Below are 12,358 nucleotides of genomic sequence, written 5' to 3' on the forward strand. Positions count from 1 at the left end.
GGTAATAAAGGAATATTTTGTATTTTTTCTAACTTTTGTGTGTTTTCGCAACAGACTGGCTCATATTTAAAACACGTACCCTTAGCTAGTTGATAATGTGTATGAAGTCTTCATTTTTAGCCGTTTTTCATAGTTATTAATTTATGATAGTGTTTTTTTTCTCTCTTTTGTGTGTTATCGAAACTTAATGGCTAATATTTAAAACATTTACCATTATCTAGTTGAAAATGTGTATGAATTCTACATTTTTAGCCATTTTGTAGAGGTAATAAAGGAATATTTTGCATTTTTTCTAACTTTTGTGTGTTTTCGCAATAGAATGGCTCATATTTAAAACATTTACCCTTTAGCTAGTTGAAAATGTGTATGAATTCTTCATATTTAGCCGTTTAGAAGAGGTAATAAAGGAACAATTTGTATTTTTTCTAACTTTTGTTTGTTTTCACAACAGAATGGCTCATTTTCAAAACACACCCTTAGCTAGTTGAAAATGTGTATGAATTCTTCATTATAACCCGTTTTGCAGAGGTAATAAAGGTATATTTTTCAATTTGTCTTAGATTTGTGTTTTTTCGGCATAGTATGGATCATATTTAAAACATTTACCCTTATCTAGTTGAAAATGTGTATTAATTCTTAATTTTTAGACATATTTCAGAGGTAAAAAAGGATCATTTTTCATTTTTTCTAAGTTTTGTATGTTTTCGCAACAGAATGGCTCATATTTAAAACACTCACCCTTAGCTAGTTGAAAATGTGTATTAATTCTTAATTTTTACCCGTTTTGCAGAGGTAATAAATGAATATTTTGTATTTTTTTTACCTTTTGTGTCTTTTCGCAACAGAATGGATCATAATTCACACCCTTACCCCTAGCTAGCTGAAAATGCGCACGAATTCCTCATTTTTACCCGTTTTGCAGAGGTAATAAAGGAACATTTTGAATTTTTTCTAACTTTTGTGTGTTTTCACAACAGAATGGCTCATATTTAAAACACTAACCCTTAGCTAGTTCAAAATGTGTATGAATTCTTCATTTTTACACGTTTTTCAGAGGTAATAAAGTAAAATTTTGCATTTTTTCTAACTTTTGTGTGTTTTCGCAACAGAATGGCTCATAATTACCACATTCACCCTTAGCTAGTTCAATAATTTTATGAATTCTTAAATATTAGTCAAATTCAAGAGGTAATAACGTAACATTTGTCAATTTGTCAAACTTTTGTGTGTTTACGCAATCGAATGGCACATTAATAAAACATTTACCCTTTAGATTGATGAAAATTTGAATGTATCCAACATTTTTATCTGAATTGAATATGTAAAAAAGGAAGATTTTGGCATTTTTTCAATCTTTTGTGTGTTTACGAAATATAAAGTCTCTTATAAATTTCTTTAAAAATTAGCTATTTGTTATTGTTAATTTAATAAACATATTTATACTTATTGTATATTTAAAAAAGGAACATTTTGTATTTTTTCTAACTTTTGTGTGTTTTCACAACAGAATGGCTCATATTTAAAACACTTACCCTTAGCTAGTTCAAAATGTGTATGAATTCTTCATTTTTTTCCGTTTTGCAGAGTAAATAAAGGAAGATTTTGTCTTGTTTCTAACTGTTGTGAGTTTTCGAAACAGAAATGCTCATATTTAACACACTAGTCAGTAGCTAGATGAAATTGTATATGAATTCTTCATTTTTAACCCTATTGCAGAGGTCATAAAGGAAAATATTGTATTTTTTCTAACTGTTGTGTGTTTTCAAAACAGAATGGCTCATATTTTAAACAGTTATCATTAGCTAGTTGAAAATGTGTATGAATTCTTCATTTTTAGCCATTTTGCAGAGGTAATAAAGGTATATTTTGCATTTTTTCTAACTTCTGTGTGTTTTTGCAACAGAATGGCTCATATTTAAAACAGTTGCCCGTAGCTAGTTGAAAAAGTGTATGAATTCTTCATTTTTAGCCGTATTGCAGAGGTAATAAAGGAACATTTTGTATTTTTTCTAACTTTTGTGTGTTTTCAAAATAGAATGGCTCATATTTAAAACAGTTACCCTTAGCTAGTTCAATATGTGTATGAATACTTCATTTTTAGCCGTATTGCAGAGGTAATAAAGGAATATTTTATATTTTTTCTAACTGTGGTGTGGTTACGCAATAGAATGGCTCATATATAAAACATTTACCCTTAGCTAGTTGAAAATGTGTATGAATTATTCATTTTTACCAGTTTTTCAGTTTTAATAAAGGAATATTTTGTTTTTTCTCGAACTTTTGTGTGTTTTCGCAACAGAATGGCTCATATTTAAAACACTCAACCGTAGCTAGTTGAAATTGTGTATTAATTCTTCATTTTTACCCGTATTGCAGTGGTGATCAAGGAACATTTTGAATTTTTTATAACTTTTGTGTGTTTTCGCAACAGAATATCTCATATTTAAAACACTTACCCTTAGCTAGTTGAAAATGTGTATGAATTCTTCATTTTTACCCGTATTGCAGAGGTAATAAAGGAACATTTTGTAGTTTTTCTAACTTTTGTTTGTTTTCGCAACAGAATGGCTCATATTTAAAACACTCACCCTTAGCTAGTTGAAAATGTGTATGAATTCTTCATTTTTACCCATATTGCAGAGGTAATGAAGGAATATTTTGCATTTTTTCTAACTTTTGTGTGTTTTCGCAATAGAATGGCTCATATTTAAAACATTTACCCTTATCTAGTTGAAAATTTGTATGAATTCTTCATTTTTATCCGTAATGCAGAGGTAATAAAGGAATATTTTGTATTTTTTTGTGTGTGTGTGTGTGTAAGTTTTTGTGTGTGTGTGTAAGTTTTGGCGTGTGTGCGTAAGTTTTCGTGTGTGTGTGTGTGTTAGTTTTTGTTTGTGTGTGTTAGTTTGTTTGTGTGTGTGTCTATGTTTTTTTGTGTGTGTAAGAGTTTTTGTTTGTGTGTGATTTTTTGCTTTTGTTTGTTTGTTTTCGTGTGTGTGTGTGTGTGTAAGTTTTGTGTGTGTGTGTGTGTAAGTTTTTGTTTTCATGTATGTTTTCGTATGTTTGTGTAAGTTTTTGTGTGTGTGTGTGTGTAATTTATTGTGTGTGAGTAAGTTTTTTCGTGTGTGTGTAAGTTTTATTGTGTGTGTGTTAGTTTTTTTGTGTGTGTGTGTTAGTTTGTGTGTGTGTTTGTTTGTGTGTGTGTATGTTTTTGTGTGTGTGTGTAAGTTTTTGTGTGTGTGTATGTTTTTGTGTGTGTAAGTTTTTGTGTGCATGTATTGGGACCGGGGGGGGGCTTTGGGGCCCAGGGAGGGCGTTTGGGGATCCGGGGCCCTTGAGGATTGGGTGGTCTTTTGGGAGCCCAATGGCCCTTGGGGGCCCGGGGGAGGACCTTTGGGGCCGGGGGAGAGCCTTTGGGGGTCTGGGGCCCTTTGGGAGCTTGGGGGGACCCTTGCGGACCGGGGAGGGCCTTTGGGGGCTCGGGTAGGGTCTTTTGGGGTCTGGGGGGCCCTTGAGCGCCGGTTGGTTCTTTGGGAGCCCGGTGGACTTTTGGGAGCCTGGGGAGGGCCTTTGGGAGCGCGGGGGACCTTTGGGGACCGGGGGGAGGGCCTTTGGGGCCCAGGGAGGGCGTTTGGGGATCCGGAGCCCTTGAGGATTGGGTGGTCTTTTGGGGGCCCAGTGGACCTTTGGGGGGCCCGGGGATGGCCTTTGGGGCACAGGGAGGGCCTTTGGGGCACAGGGAGAGCCTTTGGGGGTCCGGGGGGGCAGTTGGGGGCCTGGGGGACATTTGGGGACCGGTGGAGGGCCTTTGGGACCCCGTTGGTCCTTTGAGAGCTCGATGGGCCTTTGGTTGGCCAGGGGATGGCCTTTGGGGGTCTGGGTGGGCCTTTGGGGGCGCCGGTGGCCCGTTGGGAGCTTGGGGGACCTTTGAGTACAGGGGGCTTCCTTCGGGGTTGGGGTAGGAGGATTGGAACTCTTTGGGGTTGGGGTAGAGGACCTCACAACACTGTTCAAATGGAACTTTGTATTATAACGACCACAGAGTTTCACCCTCAAATTTTCTTCTAAAATCTCTTCAAAAATCTTCTTTCAAAATGTCTCTAACTGTTTCGCCGAAATAGTTCCATAGCCTGTCTAAAACAGTTTCGCCCAAATAATCCCTAAACGTAATTCAGCGTGTTCCTTTTGTTTTTGGCATCTCTGCGCTAATGCATTTCAAATTAATAAGAAACCTGATTCCCGCGCTAAAATAATTCATCGCTAAGATGTTTTTTGGAGAATTTTTTCCATGGCCTTTGGTTATTAATATCCTTTGGAGTACGACCAAAAGAGTTGTTTCCGAGGCAATGACAATAATGACTTGGATCTAGACCTGGAGAATCGTTTCTAAGCGAAAATTTTTAAAGTCTGACAGATGATGTCATAGGTTGATTGATCTGTCAAGAAAGGGGAATCAATTTGTTGTTTCTAAGGGGAATTATTGATTTAAGTTAGGTAAATTGAAGTTGACAGCACAGCTGTTCTAAGGTCGATGTTGTTGTTGTTGTAAGTGCACGCTCTCAGCGAATGTCAAGGTTGATGTTGTTGTTGTTGACACATTGGAAAAAGAGGTCATTGACCCCATTAACAACGTGTTCTCCCTAATGACTCTATGCCCATATTTGGTGCCCCGTTCGGAGTCAATAAGGCCCTTCTAAGAGGTCATTGACCCCATTAACATCGTGTTCTCCCTAATGACTCTATGCCCATATATGGAGTCCCGTCAGTATTCTATGCCCATATAAGGAGCCCTGTTCGGACCTCCTGAGGCCTTTCTACTGAGGCCAAACAAATTATTCCAAATAAATATTCAAAAAGTCCAGCGCCAGCCAGCTAAATGTATAAACCAAAACAGGTATTCACTCGATTTTTACGTCACCAAAGAGGCAGGGGGGGTGGATAAACACCAGCCACCATTCACAATTGGGTGTTGAATGTAAGAATTATCCAAAATCTAAATGAATATCCTGAATCAGGGTCACTTTAACCCACAGCAAAATGTTACGAAATAACAGTCACTCAATTAGCTACGGACTCTAATTGATTCCGAATATAATCATTTTTCAACACTTGTTCAAAACTGGCATTTTATCCTTTTGAAAGAACAAGTTTATCTTAACAGGTCAGAGACTGAATAACAACTGATAAGGTAAGAAAGAACAAGTTGATCTTAACAGGTCAGAGACTGAATAACAACTGAATTAGGCTCGGAAAATACGACCAATGTTTTATATGACCGCTAGAGAAATATTCCCCACTTTCCAAGTCCATACAAAAAAAAAGAAAAGAAAAAAACATTATCAAATGTGTTCTTTCGTTTTCAGAACAAGGAAATGTGAAACGGAGAAAATCAAATAAAACTTATAGAGAATAGTTTTTTTTGTGTTTATACAATAAATTCGTAATAAATTTCTTTTTTTTTTCATGTTTATACTTCGTGTTTTCTTCGTTCTAACATTGTGTATAGACTTGCATTCTCGGACTTCCCTAATATTTCACCTCTGTTACCAGCTTGCTATTGCCCGTACATTTGTAAGAGTAGTCCCCGAAGCCGCGCCACGCCGAAATGACGGCGGCGAATGTGTGATTCAGTATCGAATTTTTTTTTGGCGGCGCGAAGCCGATTTTGGACCGGCGGCGCGCCATGGCGCGCCGATTTTTCGGATTAAAAATAATAATAAAAATTCCACTTCACTAAGCACGTTCAACCTCGATTTTAGTAAGGATTTTTAAATGGTTGGCTAAAAACATACAAGAACAATAGGACAAACCAGGAATTTGTTGGGCCATGCGGAAAGTGTTTATGTTCACCGTCGATCAGACCAAGTACAATTCTCATTTTTAGCCACTAGACCCAGGGAAATCTATGTTGTGTTTATGTTTAACATCGCATTGTCCCTATAAAATCCCGTGCTTAGTCATTTTCTTCTTGTTAATGATTTGGGAAAAAAAAACAAATAACAACATCGAAAAAACACTGTATACAAATCAGATACCATGGCTTAACAACACCAACAATTTTAAATCAGCAGTTACATCACTTCAGTTACAATTGATGTAACAAAAGTGAGTTTGTTCACTCTGCCTGGAGGCATTGATCTTTTTGCAGTCACTATCAGTCCTGTTGTGCTAAAAAGCCGTTTAGCTGGGGCACATGTGGCCGGTACAGCCAGAACTTGACGAGCGTAAACTGCCACTCACGGGATCTGATACTAGTATTGGACCTTGGGGTCCCACAGAATGCCGCAAATGGGTTTCTTCTTTGTATCTGCTGAAACAAGTTGTTTTATAAGGGAGAACAAACCTGCACCTTCACCATAGGGCTCCTGTACCCTACACTACAGAAGGAACTGAACTGCAACTTTACCCTCTTTTCTTATCAACACGGAATAACCCTCCGAAATTCTTTTCTGAAAGAATTGGTCAAGTTATAACGTTTCAAGTCAAAGTTTAAGGCTACTTCAACTTCAATGTGCTCTGCTAACTGTGCAAAAAAAATGTAATTCATTTCTATAGATATGTTTCTATACTAGCTCTAGATAATCTACCAAGCGGGAAACTACCGCAAATCAGCATCGATAAATAAATGAAACCCAAAACGAACAAAAACAACAATAAATAACTGAGTCAAACTCAAAACGACCAGAAATTAATATAAGTTGGGCTCAAAACCCCTATGCCTTCCCAAGGCCAGAACATAATTTTCACTTTACTGAAAAAATATAAATGTTTTTACTTTTATAACTTTAATAAATCAAATAATATTAACAGTCAGTAAAGTACAAATTATGTTTGATTCAGTCTTTCAGTATTGATTCAGTCTTTGAACAGTTAAGATCTATCTATTCTTTTAAAAAGGATTAATCACAGTTTTGAACTATTTGTCGGTAAAGGATTTTATTCTGATTTAATTAGACACTGGATTCTTTCAGTAGTTACGAAATAGTGAGAACGCTTTTACGTCTCATAAATTATTTAAACATTTATTCAGTAACTGTAACCTAGTGGAATGTGTGACGTCACTGAATAAACAATTGCATATATTAAATACGCAACCTAACCTAAACTAGGTAGGCCTACCTTTTTCCCCATCTAAACTCCAAAAAACAACACTTTAAATACCTTAAAACCACGCTATACAATGTATTTCTCTACAGTAGTGTCTTGAATCATCTTGTAAACACGGGTTTTTCAACGCATCTCTCCCGCTTGACTGTAGCATCTCTTGTTGGACTTCTTTAGAGAGGCCCATATAAAGGGATTGTACCAAAAAACTTTATAGTTGTAAGTTTATCAAGTATTATTCTATATATATATATTATAGTGATTACTTGTCATTATTTACTATGAGCGCACTTTCTTTTGAATTATATCAGTTTCCGTTTGTTTTTTTTGCGAATAGAATAAAATTTGTTCTGAGTGTTTGCTATAATTTTCTTTACAAGTTTTTCGTAAATTACCTTCACGCAGTAGCTTATTTATATTAGGTAAGTAGTATATATGATAATTTTATTATTTTATTGAGAAATAAATCACTCATAATTATTTAGACATAATTAAATTTTTAACTACTGTAAACACGAAATAAATCTATTATCTTTTCTTTTTTGTTTAAGTTTTGGATGAAAAAAATTATTAAAATGAGCGATGGAAGAAAGCGACTTAATAGAGCTGAGTATTAAAAGAAGGCCAAAATGAAAAAAGAAGAACAGGAAGAAATCATCCGTAAAATGATAAAAATCGAAAGTTTAAAAAAGAAAAAGAAAATGCTGCTGCAGCTGAAGAACAACAATCAATGGCTTTAGCTTTACCATCTACATCTACTATTGAAAAAGCAGATATTTTCTTTGAAGAAGAAGCGGTGGTGGAATCATCAACTAATTCCAAAAGTAAAGATGTGTCTCTAAATCGTACGTTAGAATCAAAGGTAGAAAGTGTTATTAATCACAACAAAGATCCAGCCTTATGGGAAATCAATGATTCTGTACGGGAGATCATTGTTAGGAAAGGCTTCGATCAAAACAAGTCTTGTGACTTCTCGAAAAGGGAAAAAATATATGCTGATCAGCGTCGTTTCTTGCCAATGAGTATTTTACAAAGAAACATGAAAACCGATGAAGTTAATGACCGAAATTGGCTGGTTTATTCTGAAACTAAAAAATACATTTTTCGTGGGCCTTGTTTGGCATTCGGTCCATTAGAAAATAAAACTCAGGTTGAAAACAAAGGGCTCAATGACTGGAAAAATGCAGAACACCGAGTATCTCAACATGAAAACTCTTCATGCCATAAATCTAGTATTCTTAGTTTGAAACTAAGATCTAACATAGATGGCGGAGTTGATCATTTGCTGCATGTCCAGATTGAGGAAGAAATTACGTATTGGCGAAACGTTCTGAAGAGAGTTGTTGTCGTGGTGAAACGATAATGTTCAAGAGCCCTCGCTTTAAGGGGAAAAAATGAAAAGTTCGAAGATCCACACAACGGAATATTGTATGATTTTGGAACTGCTAGCTGAATTCGACTCTTTTTTAGACAGTCATATTAAACGATATGGAAATCAAGGATCTGGAAGTGCCAGTTACTTGTCTAAAACAATTTGCGATGAGTTTACTCTTTTGATGAGTCATAAAGTCTTTAAACAAATTAAAGACGAGATACAAAAAGCAAAATATTTTTCTTTAATCATTGATTCTACACCAGACATAGCACATATGGACCAACTTACTCTCGTCATTAGATACGTTTTAGAAACAGGTGAACTGTGTGAAAGATTTGTAAAGATTTTGTCCTCAGTAGGGCATAAAGCTGAAGAACTGTTTTCCTGCATTATTTCCGAACTTAACACACTGGACATAAATATTGAAGATTTTCGTGGACAGTCATATAATAATTCTGCGAATATGGCTGGTATATACAATGGCTTACAGGCTAAAATTCAAAGACAAGCACCTTTTACTTTTTTCGTTTCTTGCTCCGCCCACTCATTGAATTTAGTTGCAGCTGCGGCTGCTGAAACTTCCACAGAAGCTTGTCACTTCTTTATATTGCTTCAAGAAATCTACATTTTTTTTTTATAAGTTCGACACAACGCTGGAAAAAAATAATATCTGAAATTATGAAAGGGAAAACATTAAAAAGAATAAATTTGACTCGTTGGTTAGCTAGAGAATACGCTTGTAAGATTTTAAGAGATTCTTGGTTCCAAGTCATTAAGACTTTAGAATCAATCAAAGATTTGATTTTGACTGGAATACTTTTGAGCCTAGAAAAACTCAAGACAACGGTTATGGCTGCAATGTGGAATGTATTTTTGGAGATCATTAACAAAGTGAGTAAGGAAATTCAAGCTTCTACAATAGAATTGATCACGGTTGCTAATATTTACGAACCTCTTTGCAAGTTTTCCATATCTCAGCGAGAAAATTTTGAGTATTTTGAACAAAAAGCAATGGAATTCAGTGTGTCGAAAGAATATTCAAAAGATAAGGATAAAAGACAGCTAAAAAGTAAAAAAAAAACAATATGATGAAACACCTGATGAAGAATGACTGCGAGTGACAATTTTAGAGCGAACACATTTTTCATCCTCATTGATAGACTCGTATCGGAATTAGAAATGCGGCAGGAGGCTTACAATAGCTTTAATGAAAAATTCTCGCTTCTAACCAAAATGAGTGAGTTTCCATCATCAATCTTTAAGAAAAAGGACCTATTCCTAGACAAAATGTATCTGAATGACTTAGAGAATGATTTTGTTCAAGAGTGTTTACATTTTCAATGCCATATAACTTCCTAAAACATTTTAACAAAACCAGAATATGGGTCTTTAAAAAGTATATCTGCATTTCTGCAACAGTAAGGCTTGCATATTATTTATCCGAATTTGCACATAGCAGTTCGCATGCCTCTTTGTACGCCAGCGACAAATTGTTCTGGCGAAAGAAGTTTTTCCTTTTTAAAACGGGTGAAAAATTACCTACGATCAACATTATGTCAAGAAAAGCTAAATGCCCTAGCACTTTTATTTGTATAGGTCAGAAATAATGAATAAACTGTCATTTGAAGACATAATTGAAGATTTTGCGAACAAAAAGGCACGTAAAAGAGCATTGTAAGCATAATTTAATTTGTATACAGATTTTATTAAATAAAAGAATAAATTGATATTGAATTACATTGTTTATATTGATTTTTATTATAAAATACTCATATAATTTACTAAATCAATGAGTATTGACTAGTAAAAACAATTAGTAAAACTGAACCTTCACTTCACCTTCACAGGGATTTCGTAGTTGACAATCATATTAATAACAGGTAGAAGGTATTATTATTTATTACTTATACTTATCTATTATTAACTCTACAAAGATATTTCAAAAACTTTAAAGTTACTATTGCATTACTAAAAAAATTGTTTTTAATATTATTGTAAAAATGGATTCGATTTGTAAGGGAAAGTAGGGCGCCAAAATTAAAATAGCCTACTGGCGGCAAATACTTAAATCCGCCACTGTTTACTTGAACATAAAACTAAAAATTAGTTTTTTAGGTTGATTTTGAGAAGGTGGAATTCGTGTTTCCATTTAAAGGCGTAGAGAAAGAGAGAGAGAGAGAGAGAGAGAGAGAGAGAGAGAAATAAAGCATAGGAAACAGCGATGGATTAGAGATAGTATAATATCGGGAAAGGTTTCATTTGAAATAGAATCGTAATATGTTGAGCTCTTTTCAAGTAAGAAAAAATATTGTGCCACAGCAAAGTGTCGTTTTCTTCCGTTTTATGACACAAAACATCAACTTTTGCCGCGAGAGGGCCAAAAAGCTGGCGTAATGAAGGCTAAAACCAACCGGTTTGTCATGGTCTAAAACTCTTAACTGGCTGTTTCCAGTTACCTATCTTTAAATTCATCATGTCTCCACTTTTACTATTTCTCCCCCAGAGATGGTCCTACTGGATGAACGTAGATAATCACGAGGAACTACTTATAATGCAAATGAAAATTTCTAGTGCATTTTTTAACACAAAAATGGATTGCACAGCATCAAAGAGTCATTTTTGACAAGAAAAAAAGCCATTTTGAACTATAGGTCCACTGAGTGAAAATAATAAGATAGCCAATAGACCAAAAAATATTGTCAGTATTATCAGAATCTTAAGAGGAGTGGATATAAGATGGTAAAGGTCAATAAAGAGAAATCTAATTGATAAATATTTTGTCTGATTCACCGTTCCAATAGATATTATTCTGTATATGAGGGGGCTGCCCCTTCCTCAACAATCACTCTTTACGCTAAAGTCTTAAAGCTCTGAAAAAAATGCATCTCATTCAAATTCAATGGCATTTGTGTCTGAGCAGTCTTTCTTAAAGAATTGTGACAAGAAGTCCAACTTTTGCGTATAGAGCGAGGGTTTAGGAAGGAATACCCCCTTATATATTGAATAATTTTGGTTCGTTTCTAGTTTTAATGTTGCTCCTTAGTTTCAGTTAAAAAATTATTTTTTATCCACTTCGTTAAAACACTTTGCTGGGCAGAGGAGGCTTTAGGGAGGACAGAGGGGGCACTTGCCCCGGGCACAGAAACTGCAATGGCGCAAAAATTCAAATAAATAATCTAACGTTTATAATCAGCTTGTTATTTTTGAAACTTTGTTTTTACCAAAATAAAGTAGAGAGCGCAGTTGGCGGTAAGTAAATGCAAATTGGATCCGAAATTTTAATTTTTTCCGTATCTTCAATATTTTTCTCATATACATTACGAACATGAGCAGTCGTTGATCAAATATGGGCCATGAGCGACTAATTGGAATAGCGTTAATGAGCATAGAACACGAAGAATTAGAAGCAATCGATTGGGAGGAGATAATTAATATTTTTGCAGAGGCTAGAGCAAGAAAAGTCAGATTTAAACAAGCAAAATTTTGTTAATAAACGGTTTTTTTTTAATTTGGCCTGTAAAGTTTTGGGAGACAGAAGGGGGAGCGGTAATCAAGATTTTACCCCGGTCGCAAGAGAGGCCAGAGCTACCACTGAATGGAGAAGAAGGAAATGTATTTTCAAAGGCAAAGGGGGCAGTTTTGTTGTTCTGTCGATTTTATTCAAATGAAAATACCAAAAAATGTATTTTAAATATATACGTGGATCGATTCTCTTATCCGAAATCGACGTGTCTGCACCAATTTTCAGGAAAGTAAAGGAAGTAGATTTTTTTGTATATGTTAAGGATTATTTTGATTTTTCTTTTGGCACGTTCTTGTAGTATCTTTCTATCCAGGAGGGAGGGGGGAGAAAAAGAGTGGCTAGAGTACCTGGTTTTC

General features: G+C 35.3%; 1 protein-coding gene across 1 annotated transcript; it reads left to right on the forward strand.

The window, feature by feature from the left end:
- The first annotated feature begins 7,834 nt into the window (after positions 1 to 7,834).
- LOC148951889 (zinc finger MYM-type protein 5-like) lies at positions 7,835 to 8,467 on the forward strand. The gene has a single exon (XM_089089097.1). It carries the CDS (start codon positions 7,835 to 7,837, stop codon positions 8,465 to 8,467), a length of 633 nt encoding a protein of 210 aa, XP_088945223.1.
- The last annotated feature ends 3,891 nt before the right edge of the window (positions 8,468 to 12,358 follow it).

Source organism: Artemia sp. Qi Xiang Cuo, chromosome 5 (assembly GCF_049724085.1).
Source record: "Artemia sp. Qi Xiang Cuo chromosome 5, ASM4972408v1, whole genome shotgun sequence".
Taxonomy (NCBI): domain Eukaryota; kingdom Metazoa; phylum Arthropoda; class Branchiopoda; order Anostraca; family Artemiidae; genus Artemia; species Artemia sp. Qi Xiang Cuo.